The sequence below is a fragment of the Brachyhypopomus gauderio genome, chromosome 2, assembly GCF_052324685.1.
Source record: "Brachyhypopomus gauderio isolate BG-103 chromosome 2, BGAUD_0.2, whole genome shotgun sequence".
NCBI lineage: Eukaryota > Metazoa > Chordata > Actinopteri > Gymnotiformes > Hypopomidae > Brachyhypopomus > Brachyhypopomus gauderio.
The window spans coordinates 25,037,618-25,051,793 of NC_135212.1; the positions used below are offsets into that span (position 1 = coordinate 25,037,618).

Consider the following 14,176-nt stretch of genomic DNA (forward strand, 5'->3'; position numbering starts at 1 on the left):
TCACTGGATCCTCTTTTGTTGTTGGTCCATCACTGCTGTGTAACGTAGGTTAGCCATTACCAATTTGTCTGTCTGTACTTGGAAGTCCCACAGGCTCTTAGCTCGTTCATTCTCAGTCTTATATATTCGTATGCATATCATTATTGAAATGACATTATTGAAGGCCATTAGCATGTAATCTGATGAGCTGCATTTGTGCTCGGGTTGTAATCAGCTGTAGGATCTGTTGACGGTGATGATTGTAGGAACCTCATCCTCTGCGGTTGCCGTGTTACGTACCATAGCTTTGCATCTGTTTGCTAGTCCCTAGACAGATCTTGGCACTCCCTTTTGGTGTGCGGTTGGGGGGGGGGGGGGGGGGGGGGATGCTTTCAGAGCTGGCAACCTTTCTTTTTCATCCTGTCTTTCTCCCTCCTTCAGTTTGGCCTTTGCTTTGCAGTTTATCATCTTGAAAGTAGAGTGCAGGAAGAGCGGTGCAGGGCAGCAGTAACTGATCGCCCTCACATTTATAATTTTTCTTATTTTGCAATAAATCGTGAAATGTTTTTTCAACACAGAATAGCATCGAATATTTATTTTAGAAAACATTAATTATGGTTGCTTTATTAGTATGAATAGTTATATTTGAAAAACATTTTAAAACCTATGGACTAAATCCTAAAACCATGTAGAAGAAAAACATTTTGACATTGGAAATGTATGCTCTAGAATTAACTGATGCCATCCACATTCAAATACATATGACCACACAGCAGAACTATTCAGAATGTTACATATAGTTCAATGAAATTAAAGAGGACAGACTGAAAAGTATGGAGAAAGACTAAAATGTACCATTGTTTGAGAGGAGAATATGAGGGAGAGGGAGAGAGAGAGAGAGAGGATGCTGAGAGTGAGACAGTGACAAACAGTGAAGGAACTGTGCTTTGAAATTCCTCTCAGAGCGAGAGAAGCAATAAGGAGTTATGCATCATTCTGTCAAATTATACTCCTCAGCAATGCAGTGCACTTTATCACTTCGTGTTACCACGGATACAGGCAGAGACACTGGGGTAAAGGTGGGGGTGGCTCATAATGGATTATTTACCATGAGATCTGGTTCTGCTAAGGTTTGATTCATGAACAGGTGAAATATTTACCCAGGAAAATATAAACCAGACTTCATTTAGCCAGCCTGTGACATAAACAAGCATAAACAAGTACCGGCCCATGAGTCTTATATGAAATGGAGACACTAATAGGTCTTCGCAATGCAAGACTAAAAAATCTGGGAAAATACAAGATGAATGGAATGAATATAATCAAACAAACATATATTTATATATGTATATAATGGAGGTTAAGACATTTATAGACCAGTGGAAAGGCAGTTTTCTAGAGTTTGGCCTCTCTTCAGTATCTCAAAGGGATTGCAGATTCAGACAGATAGCAGCTCTGAAATCTCATTGTATCCCAGGCTGATATTTACAGCAGGACCTTTTCCAAATCATCAGATTAAAAATCAGTGCCCTTTGTGTGGAGATGTATGTAAGTGTTTAGAGTCCCCACTCTCAAAGAGCAGAGAAAACATCACTTAGAAACCACATGATCTGCACAGTTCTGCACAGGGGAGCTATGTTTCCATCCAGAGCCACAGAACTAGTGTCTCCTGCAGGTACATGACCCATCTGCCGACCGCCTGCATTCTCTGTGCAACCCTGAGGTGCCCATTCCTCGTATTTCATAGTCAGATCTCCATGGCAGAAGTATACAATGTCCGTGTGCAGATACCTGAGATTCAATAATGCTGCATAAAATACTTGTTTGAAGGCAGCAAGATCAGTGTTAAACCTTAGGTGCACTGCACTGCAATAGTGTTCCAACATCTGTGTGATCTGTGGAACGATGCAATTATTTATTAAAAATGCTTTGAGGGTATTAGGTAGGACATTTAAGACTTTGTATGTCACCCTGGGCTGTGGGACGTAAAGTATGCATATTCAATTTTTTCTGAAATTATTTTAACATTATCAATTAAAAACGCATTAAAACCACACATGCACATGCACTCCTGGACGAATATTTGGCAATATACAGCAAAATCTGTGTGGGCAAAGAAACTACACACACAGCATTGCTTTCACTACTGAGTCTGCTAAACAAGAAGTGAAAGATATAATACCTGTAACATGAAATGCATGGAAAGAAAAACAAACAAAAGTTTTAATCATGGCTTGGCCAGACTTGGCCAGTCTGTTTGCTGTTATCAACTGCCGTGTGAAAACATAGCTAGCATCTGACAACACACGAGTGAGTCAAACCTAGCAAACACACAGCTCTTGTGTTAAGTGAACACAGCCCATCCCGGCCAGGGCATGCATCCTGCAGTGTTTCTGTAAACATTTTTAACAATTTGCTCTTTGATTAAAACCTGCTTCTCTCTTATAAGATCTTCTCGCTGATCTTATTCTAAATGTTTACTAATTTTATGCATTCTCTTTGACCATTTTCCACCATTTAAACAGTTGCCATAACAATTTTAACAAAACTTTGGTCTGTCTCTTCATTTTACCCTTTGTATTCATTATTTCACAACAAACTGTAATTGTACAATTCATCATATTCTCTGACACACATTTCCTGTCTTTTAGCAATGTCAAGACTAAAAATAGTTCTAAATAAAAAAATCACTGACCAATCCACAACTGTAAATTGTGCAAAATTAAGTGAATAAAAAATTATTTGATACAGTATTTTGTTGGAGAAATTGTGGGGTTTTCCCACAACTACTAAGTAAAAAAAGATAAACAAACATTATACAAATGAATAAATAAATACAGCAAAAGCGATAATGCTAATGCAAATCAAACAATAAACTGCACAAAAAATAAATACTGAAAAAGTACTGAAGTAATGAAAAAAGACTGAAAGGGATTGTTTCCATTTTTATTTTACATTTAACGCTTGGCAGTGTTGTTTGTAAATACCATAAAGACATTTAAAAAATATATTTCCATGTCTATGTGCCTCACTTCTGTCTGGTTTTCTCCAGAGCACTACCCTGAGTACATACCACATAATATCCAAACCTCAAGCAAACCCAGAAAGGCTGCTGACTGACAGCTGGCTGGAGGATCGCCCGAGTGAAGTAAACCTGCATGGTCCTGCCTCTGCATGCCTGCTCCGCTCAGAGGGACCGGCAGCATGCCCTGCACGTGTCCAGATCCACACCTCTGCTTCATGCACTATCTACACGCCTCTTCCACACCCCTTCTCCCCACACCCGCTGCCGCATCAACGCATCTTCAGTGTAGTGGCGGAGCTGGGCTCCAGGCTACCTGGGCTAGATTTGAGAGCTGAGAGGGAGACTGCAGAAGCCTCCATCATCTTCCAGCAATTTAAAACCACAGCAGTAAGAGGAACTAAACAGTGTTCACTTATTGTCACGTATTCACATGCAAGTTGGTTAGAGAGATCGAGCCTTAATTGAAGTGAATGAAAATGCTATAATTGCTAAAGATAACAATGAAAGAACAAGGCTGACAATTAACTATTACTGTAAAGTGCAAGTATTAGAGCAGAGATTGCTGGCAGGGGTTTAAAGGGACCTATTGTTACATTTTCAGACCAGCACATGTGGCACGTCTGCCACTCTCCTGACCAGCAGTGCTACTTAATTCCTCCAGCTGTGATGGTACAGTTGCATATACAACCATCCACAAGAAGATTTTTTTCTCCCCTGTGTCTGGGAACAAAGCAACACTCAGTTAATGAGCAGCTAACATACTACACAGCACATACAACCACCTTTCAGTTAAGGTCAGCCTTATAAATAACCCACTGTCAAAGGTCACGACAATAAAAGACCAAAGCAACAATGCCACAAAATGGGCCATGATGACACCTGGAGCCAGCGTCCAGCACCTTGTCTTTTGAAGATGTTCATTATTCAGGACTATCAAGATATGACACTCATTTATTTAAAGTCATTCATTCATAAAGTCAACATGGTTTCGACAAGCTTCAGGGGCCTGTCTTTATAATCACTCTGAAGAATGACAGAACGTGATATACTGTTGGTGGAACATGCATGATGGCGTTTCCAGCAGGCTCCCATGCGCTTTCTCATTATTTTAAAGCTTCCCAGTATGACACTCCTATAATCATTCATAATCTTTTGTCATCAATTATTATATGTTCACTACTACATTGTTTACCAATAAAGCAATTATTGGTAATATATTTCTTAGGAGAATATTTATATATTCTGTGAAAATCTGCTCTGAAGGCCATGAAAACTTGTAAAAATGGCCACAATCATCATATTTCCGTCATTTTCCTGTCACCGCCATAAAGAGAAATGTTTTTCTAGAGGCATCCAACACCCCTGAGACTCTGGGGGAAAGAGTACACGGGACAGCGGCCATGACAGCCAGGCAGATCAAAGCTTTCTGCTCTGCATCTCAATGGGCAGCACTTTACCATTAACACTGCAGGCTTACATCCTCATGTAACATTTGCATGTCTTTGGGCATTTGTCAGTCCAGTGTGAAGCCACAGAAGATGACTAGATGACTTTCCCACTCCATCTCTAAACCCTATTGACTCAGCTATGTGACGCGGGCCCATGCGGTTGCCCTGTGTAGAACAATGTGCTGTTTCTGAAACATCATCATCTGCAGTAGGAATACAACTGTGATGTTAAAGGTGGTCTGCGACATTCACAATTTATTGCACAGTTGTTCTCATACAGTGTGTTATCTCTGCCACATTTGGTCTGTGTATTTTCATCACCATTCACGATTCATTTAGGGGGCTGACATGACCCCTGAAAATATGGCAACATTCACTTTTGTTAAAGCAACAGCCAAGCATAAAAGACCAGTGATGGCCACTTTCTATTTAATGATGTCACTGAAGCAAACATGATGGTGTTTTTTTTAGAAATCTGCCAGTATGAGCAGACTGTATGTTTTCTGCATTGAAATTCCTTGTGCTACAATTTATGAATGAACATGGAATTCTATCCATATGAGTTCGAGGATGGAATTTAGTGCAAATTTGAAAAGTATATGAGGAAAACAATAACCTTAACACCAATCATAAGGCAACATTTATAAACATATCAAAAATAGTCATTCACAACTATCTTTGTTATAAAAACGGTAGAAAACCTTTGTCTTCCACAAGTGAGAGGGACATATTCTTGAGTTCCTCTGCTGATCTGACACTTTTATATCCCAGTGTGTGCAGGACCTTTTGACACACAGTTTGTGTGTAGTCTACCATGTCAAAGGACAGTTTAAGCCTCCAGCTCTCAGCATTGGCTGCAGAATCTCTCACTGTACCATATTTGTGTTTGGCTGAGAGCTCATTACTCCCCCGGGTGTTTGCATGAATCCAGTCCACCACATTTTTGTCCATAGTCAGTCCAAGGTAGTCATAGATATTCTTGGTTTTCTGGAGAGGGTTCCTGGCCAAGTCCTCGTATCGCACCAACATGTATTTCCCCTTAAGCCAGTAGGGGTGACTAAGACCTGTAGAAACAGAACTCAGAAAGTCCTCACACACTACCGTGAGTTGAGTCAAGTCCAGGTTATAGGGTTTCCTTCCTGTTGCCCTCCAGATTCTCCAGAGACGGTAAGAGTCCCTGAAGGTTTCGATCCGTGAGGCGAGTATCCCCCGAGGGTCTCGTACCAACTGAATCACCTTTAGGTTGAGCCGTGGATCCTCCACCAGTGCCCGCAGATCCCCTATTTCAGGCACCCGCACTATCTTTATGGCTATGTGCCGAAGGTCCCTGCAGGACTCCGCAGCAAGGGTCATGTTGAGAATGGCACACTTCTTCACACAGTCACCCTCCTCCACGTTGGCCTCCCTGGGCCCAAAGGCATCGCAAACAGGCTGTGAGCAGAGTGCCCGGCTGGCCCCACGGCGGAACAGCTTGTCTGTGGTGTGGTCGGTTGGCGGCGGCTTAATGTAGCTCTCCAGAAAGTGCAAATCACAGCCGTAGAGGCTTCGGAGCAAGTCCCGGCTGGCGCCGAGCATCACACGCCTGTCCGCCGCGTTGCGACTGTGGGAGAGACGGGGAATCAGGGCCGTCTGGACGTGGTAGAGCGGCTCAAACAGGTAGAAGATGTCAGAGTGCTGGTTCAGCAGCTGCCCCACAAAGGATGAACCACTGCGGGTTGTGGCCAAGACCAAGATGTGGGTCTTTTGAGAGGCATTAAAGGTGAAATAAGCATATTCATCACAACCACGATCGAAGGAGGCATCTGTTTCTTGGGCACCGAGGCCGCAGTTCTGTGGGACGGGTACAGGGCAGAGCTGGAAAGGCTTGGATGTGAAGGTCCGGATAGCTGTGTACTGGATGGCAATTGAGGCCAAGGCTAGCAGGATCACTGCCTTCCAAGAACATTGCATGGCTGGGAAACTTCATTTAGACTTCGTGAACTGGATCTGCTCCTATCTGGAGTTCAGAGAAGGAAATGTTTAATTACTGTCATGCAGGGACTATAACATAAGATCAAAACAGAGTGAGCATTCATTCCTTCAAATGAGCACAGAAAACAGGTACCAGTTAACACACTGAGCATTTTCCTTTTGCAAGGCGCTTGAAGAAAAAAAAAACTGCTCAGTTAGTATGTTAATTTTGTTTAATTATCGAAATATCACATTGACTATAATGATTTCTTTCAGTATTTGTGTGTGTGTGTGTGTGTGTGTGGGGGGGGGGTGTCTACAAGTCTATCTATAGCCCATCTTTAAAGAAAATATAAATAATAAAAATTATAACTTTATTTACACATATCTTTACCAGTTAAAGAGTTCATTCAATATTTCATAGCCATCAAAATAACTTTTCAGCCATGGAAAGCTAATATTTATGTATGTGTTTTTGAATATAATTAATTCGTCATAGGCTACAGATTATTTTACTTTTTAGTCAACCTAATATTTGGTCCGATTCCTTACAAACACTAGTTTAACTGCTTAAATAACAATAATACAGTCATATGTATAATGTGTAATGCGTGTTTCCTAATTAACAGAGTTTGTAGGATTATAGTTTAAAGTTTATGAGTTCCAGCCCTTGGGTAAGTGCACAGAGAAATCAATACATAAAAAAGACTATAGTCCAGATCAGGTGCGTCAATAAAATTATCAAGCCGGTCTAAATCAGCAATGTAACATGCATCTGCATCCAGACGTGATTTCAATATGACTGATGCCCTGAACAGCACCATAGATCAAAATACTGACCTCGGCGATGGTGTTAGAGCTGTCACGAATCACAGTGTGAAACAACAAATGTTGATTTGAAAACAACGGCATCAGTGAACGCAATCACATTCGCTCCCCATCAAAAGCAATATCCGCGCTGTCGGCGTCCCCTCTCTCTGTTTCGCGAGGAGAGCATGAGAAATGTGATGTATCCAAAGGGTGTAAATCCATAGGGTTATACGAACCACATCATAATTGCTGAATGTAAATAAAGATATATGTAATAACAGCTCCGTAAGTGATCAAGATCTCAGATATAAACGCCTCGAGAGTATAAATAAGATGAACCTTGTCTGCTGTAAAAAATTCGGGAGTGAAACGAATGCGCTGAGCTTCTGACTGAGATACCGGCTGTGCAGCTGAACGCCTGGACCTCCCCTACACCCCCGCCTCCTCCTGTCACCGTCTCTCTCTCTCTCTCTCTCTCTCTCTCTCTCACTCTCTCGTGGTCACTAAATTATGATGAATAAGGGACGGGAATCACGTCTGACGAAAAAAAAAATGGATACACACGTGCTGAAGAAACCCTGACTTGAAACTCGTACAACGTTCCTAAAGCTGGGCGTACACTGTACGATATTTTAAATCGTGTACTCAGCTCCAGCTCAAACTGTACGACTAAATCGCAGGGTTTAAAAATTCACAGCTCACGATTCACATACTCACACTATACGACCCGACGCTCTCATGCGATCTCACGAGGAGCGATTTGAATTTCAAACATGTTTGATATTCTTGCGACGCTGCGATTTCTGATCGGGAGTTGGTCGTGAGGTGTGAATCGCTCCTCGTTTACCTGTGTAAACTATACGATGCACCACACGCGATTGAGCCGAAACTCGGCCCGATCGAAAAATAGTCGCACGAGTGAAAAATCGGCTGAAAATGGGCCAAAAATCGCACAGTGTACGCCCAGCTTAACTTACAGGCCGCCCTGTGGGTGTTTTGAGGCTGCACAGTTTGGCAGTGAACTAAAACCTTTCAACTAATACGAGGTTCATTAATAGCACTAGTACTTAACGGTTCTTGACGAAATGGAAGGTGTCTATGCATACTTCTAATTTAAACTCCTTAAAAAAGATAAGAAATATGCTTTCAATTACGAAAGAGATTATGTAGAATTTAACACAGTCCTTGTCCTGGCTCGAATTTCGTATAATGTAGCTAACTAGATAAGTTAACACATCTAAAGTCCTCCCACTACTGTTTAGCAGTGAGTAAAACCCTTTCAACAAATGTAAGGGTTCATTAGCCACACTATTGGTTCATTATGGACCTAAGTCTAAGTACAGTCCCAATTTAATTATATATATCAGGGCCGGCGCCACGGGGGGGGGGGGGGGGGGGGGGGGGAATGGGGTCGTCGCCCCCTCAGGCGAGGTGTCCCGCCCCCTCAATGTAAAAAATAAGACCCATTTATTTTACAAAAATCGCTACATGGTGCCCCCTCGGCCGCTCGACAATCGTTACACTCACCGCCCCCCCCCCCCCCCCCCCCCCGCTCAACAACTTACGTTCGCATTCCCCCCCCCCCCCGCTCATAAACTTACGTTCGCCCCCCCGAAATTTTCTGACGCCCCCTCACTATATATATATTTTTTTTTTACAAAGGTAGCTATGTAATAGGTTATGTCATGATAAATCTTCATTAAAAGAACTGCGACTGAACGTATTATTATGCGCACACAATTAGTTATATATGGTGATGTGGAGTAACTTCAGGTCATTTCAGGACTCGGTCGAACTGGCCACCGAATTGCACGGGACAAGAATTCTCGGCGCCAGTGAATGAGATGCGAGTGGCTACTACTGCCAAAACTCGCAAAAGTAGAGGATGGTTACCTGTCTTATATCGCGCTTGTAGTAATAATTAAATTTTAGTTAGAAAATTAGCAGAGTAGGCCTATATGTTCATAACAAACATGCTATAGGCTAAAGTACTAGGCTAAACTAAAGCTACCAGAAGGGTAAGGTTCATCTCCTAGGCCTCATTTATAAACAGTGCGAAACAAAGTTCTGAAATGTACGTAATCAACATCTCAGACAGAAACCCGGATTCATAAGGAAACTTATGCAAATTTTCACCCATGCGTAGCCTACAGTCATTAAACATCTTCCAAAGGTTGAGCAAGGCTTTATCAGAGGGGTCCATATACAAATGATGAACGAAAGCAAACAAATATTTTCTTTTAAAATGACCATTTCCAGTGGGGTGGCAGTTAGGGTTGCCACCTAGGTCTGATAAAAACAAGGACACTGTCAAGTTGTTGAAAAGAAGAAAAACCGGGACAAACCGGGACAGCCCGGGAACACCGGGACAGGCACGTGAAAACCGGGACAGTCCCGGGAAAACCGGGACAGGTGGCAACACTAGTGGCAGTAGGAGTGGAGAGGGCTCTGTTGGGGGTGGTAATTGCCACCACTGCCACCCCTTTGGCTCCGCCACTGCTTAAGAATGATTTTAATGTGTTCATTAGGTTAATTTATGTGGATATACCAGTTCATTAGTCTGTTTTTATGTTTTGACATTTGTTACTCTGAATAACTGCTTACAGCTACTTATAACTACTTACTACTACTCATCCAAATGTTCTTGATTCTCTAAAGTCATAATACAAAGGCTGGTAATAGTTGCCAATAAAGCCTAAACAGAGGTACACTAATTGCAAACACACCCATGAATATATAAATAAATGGACATATAAATAGAGGAGGATTCATTGTCTACCCTGACTTTTGTGGCCTAGCCAATGGACAGATAAGGCAAAAGATGAATGGATAATGCGTTTTTAGAGATCACAAAGATTTTCTTGCAATAGATCATCATTGGTTAATGGGCCGGTTTAGGTTCCCAAGAGTCATTCTCTCAGATTTAGAGAGACCAACATTACTTGCCCATTTACAGGTATTGACGACGCTTGTGTTCCTGGTAACCAGTATCTTTCAGAGATAATTGGCTGATTTCCCACATGTGATCGCAGCCATTGATTGCACTCATATAAGTTCACCTAGCCAGAATGTACCTGCTTCATCAATTGAAAGTAATTTCATTCTACAAATGTCCAAGCAATTTTTGATATGACCACAGTTCAGCGAATGGAACAGGCCCCATTTAAGTATTCACGAAATAATTATCATGGGCTTATTATTATCATAACTTATTATGGATAAGTTTGTGTGGCAAGGAGGTGAAACGTAAGACTTCTTCACCCGCACATTTTGAAAAAGGTTGCAATTTATAAAGAAGAAATGGCGTTCAGGTGTGCGCACGCAAAGTTCTATACATCTGATTTTTGGTGAGGTGCCTTTCCTGCTCACGAACACACTTTTATTGCAGAATCCACACAAAGTTTTATTAATGAGGCCCTGGATTTGAGTGTTGTACGTCATACAACACGTGAGATTTGCCAAACTTGAATGATTTGTGGTATCTCTATCATGCACGATGAAGCTAACTTAACTAGATAGCTCCTTTTGAGTGGCTCCTTGAGTGCCTCCATACTACATGAAAAAGTCCTTGATGCTGCAGATATTACTTCATGGTTAAGTATTTCTCAACAATGAGGACACCATTAATTTTGACAAGGTACCTCCATCATGCATCACTATTCTCTGCAGACATTATTGTACCACTCTCAAGTCCTTTGGTGAACAAACCGACTTTTGTAACTGCCAGATATTTCACATTTTGACTCGCCACTCCAGAGCACCTGCTGCCATTTTTCTGATATTTTCTGCCAAATTCCTACGTTTTCCAAGTTCTACATTTTTGTGAATAATTGTGTCGCTTGGCCTTGTTTTGACATCTAAAGGTACGGCTTTTGGCAGCAGTTCTTCCATGAAGATCACTTCCTGTCAGACATCTCCAAACAGTAGATGGGCGTACCTGGATCCCACTGGTTTCTGCCAGTTCTGAACTGTTCTGTTCTGGCACTGCTCGACGTCTTCCAATTTCGAAGAGATGTAAGCATGATGTGTCTTTCATCTGTTGCAATAAGTTTCCTTGGCCGACCACCGAGTTTACAGTCCACAACTTTGCCCATTCTTTGTGCTTCTTCATAAGTGCTTGTACAACACATCTTTGTGACCCCAGTCTGCTTTGAACTCTTTGCCTGGGAGAGACCTTGCTGATGCAGGGTCTTGATGGCATAAGACACAAAACGGTCTTCCACAACCTCACCTTTGTAACGGAGTTTGGCTGTTTTTAAGTCTCCTAAACAGCTGCTTCTATTTTTGTTAATAGCTGTTTAACGGCTGTTTGTTAATGGTGTTTTTACCTATATATGAAAAGAATAATCAAGATCATTGTTTGATATTATTGTTTAATCAGACACCAGAATAAAATCCTACAAAATGTCTGACTTTGTGAAAGTGTACCTAGTATACCTAGAAGGACTGATGCTGTTCTGGAGGCAATGCAAAATCAAACCAAATATTGATTTGATTTAGATTTCTCTTTAGTTTATTTACATAAGCATTTACATAAAGCATTATTATGCTTTGGTCTATCATTTTCTTCATTGACAAAAATAAACTATTAACATATTTTTGAAAACATTCTTTGCAGCATTTTTCCACACCTGCCTAAAGCCTTTGCACTGTACTGAATACTCTTGATGTAGATAGATATCTCGATACATAAATGACGACAATGATGAACATTAAAGACAGAGCCCATAAACGCTACTGAAGTGCACAAAATAGCTGTTGCTGACATCAGACATAAATCATCGTCATTTAAACCAGGTTTACTATGACATTTATGGAAATGGAGTTCCAGCCCAGACTCAGTAATATGTGTAGCACATGGGGAAAGCAAGTTAAATCTAGAGTTTGACTAGCAGCCAAACTTGCATAAGGACCATTACACACACGTCAGAGAAGCCAAACGTCTTGAGGAAGATGACTAATTTATTTACAGGATCATGGGTGGGTGGATCATCGCTATAAATGGAGCTGAAATAGATCAAACATTCCATTGGAAAATATTGACAAGATTGAAAGGATTAAACAGGAATTAGACCTACTTGCTAATATACACATGCACTATATGTTTTTACAGGATGTAGTATTAGAAAGACAAAGTTACTGCTCAGTGAAATAACATCAAATACAGTATATAGGTAATATATAATCAAATATCCATATTTTAAAACAATATTTATCCAAAGAAATACTGTTGATGGGTAATAAGGTCACCTTGTCTAATCCAGACTTCAATGCAGACCTGCTTCAATTATTGTAGGGAGAATTAAATCTGGAAATTTCTTTTAAGCTTTTCAATGTACAGTTTAAACTCTTTAAGATTTAATCAAACATGAATTTTGAAGAATACATATTTGTAATAGCACATCAAGAAGCCTTTACTGCCTTATTTAAAACTTTCTAACAGATCTGCACTGGCAGAAACAAATGTGTACGGTAATCCCAAGTGCAATATAAATATACACAGATGTTGTGTGGAGGTGTTTAGGTAATTATTCAGTTTAATTTCATCTTAAGATGATGTTGGAGGACTGAAATTTCATGAATGAATTAAAATCCTAGTACGAAGGAATTTTATAGTTTATAGTAATTGAATCAACTTAAAAAGAAGTCTCAGCACTGCCAACACTGCAGGGAGAACAGTGTCTTAATGTAATTTCTCCTTCTTTCTTTCAGTTATCTCCTTAGAAGACTGCCAGTTTGTCACAGACAGTGAGTCCGCAAGTTTAAGTCACTGTATAAGCTGAACAAATGACAACATTTACTAACATGTTTCTTGCTGTGCTGTTAAATAATTATTTGACTTTGTTGGGTTTTTAGGCAAGCAGGGAGTGTTTTTTATGATCTTCATATGTTCTTTTCATGGTTTGATTTGAGTGGTTTCTAAAGGGCTTTGCCATTTGGCCAAGTATCCAGTGTATGGTAAGGGACTATGCCATTCAGTGAGCTTTGATCAGAATGTTTCCCTCAGGTCTGCTGTCAGGAGTTTCATTTTGTGAGTAATATTGGCTCAGGCTCTCCTTTGCTGTCAGCTACAGTGCAAGTTGTCTAGGTTTCTGTATAATGTCCAGCTCAGACATTATTTGCTCTACATGTTTACAGAAACACAATGCAATTTGCATATGTTGAGGTCATTGCTTTTTGGGGTCATTGCTTTGTCCAATTCAAGTACTTCTGAAATACATGTATACACTATATACACTATACATGTGTCTCTGAAATCAACTATATTTCCAATTAATTCATTATGAGTCCTGCAAAAATGCTTAGCATCATGAAAAGGGCACAATTTACATCTGGAAGAAATATAGGTAAACCTGACATCATTTTATAGAATGGAGCATAGATTTATGTGGCATTTGACTTGTGCACTCCACAGAAATGCAGATTACTTGGACTGAAAAACTGCTAAACAATTTATTTCAAAATGAACACAGAACGAACAGCTGTGGAAAACAGAAGGACTGTGTGGAAGACATGATCCATTGGTGTGCTGGGATGGAGGTTGACCCTAAATCAATACATGGTGCTCGTCTGTGTGGACCTCAGCTAAGATGATGGTGGTTTGAACTGAGTGCACCACATTATTCCAGTGGTTGAAGCATTTGTGCCCATACTAGTCCCAAGTCTTTACAAATGCCACAAGAATATTGTGGGAAACTTTTTTTGACTTTCTGACAATGGCACCAATAGGTAGACTTTTCTCCCCAACTTTTTTCCCATATCGAACCATATATTTTCCTGAACATTTTCAGAAATGCATTTCACAGTTCATTAATGGCATGGTGAGGGTTTTGAGTCATACTGACGACACATTGGTTTATAACTCTGACAGTGAATAGCATGATAACAGATTCCATAAAGTTCAGTATTGCATGGCATCTTGTTAATGAGGGGTGTTCATACAATCAGATTCTTAGACCATGTT

The 14,176-nt window shown here is 40.7% G+C and overlaps 1 protein-coding gene across 1 annotated transcript; it reads right to left on the reverse strand.

Moving 5' to 3' along the window:
* Positions 1 to 632: 632 nt before the first annotated feature.
* LOC143494959 (carbohydrate sulfotransferase 1-like) lies at positions 633 to 7,615 on the reverse strand. The gene is made up of 2 exons (XM_076992383.1): positions 7,243 to 7,615; positions 633 to 6,448 (listed from the first exon to the last, which is right to left on the reverse strand). The coding sequence occupies exon 2, from the start codon at positions 6,400 to 6,402 to the stop codon at positions 5,134 to 5,136; it is 1,269 nt and encodes a 422-aa protein (XP_076848498.1). The 5' UTR covers positions 6,403 to 6,448; positions 7,243 to 7,615; the 3' UTR covers positions 633 to 5,133.
* Between the last annotated feature and the right edge of the window lie 6,561 nt (positions 7,616 to 14,176).

Bases quoted from the DNA above. Each gene is read 5' to 3' on its own strand.
- LOC143494959 (XM_076992383.1), bottom strand. From the start codon at position 6,402: ATGCAATGTTCTTGGAAGGCAGTGATCCTGCTAGCCTTGGCCTCAATT.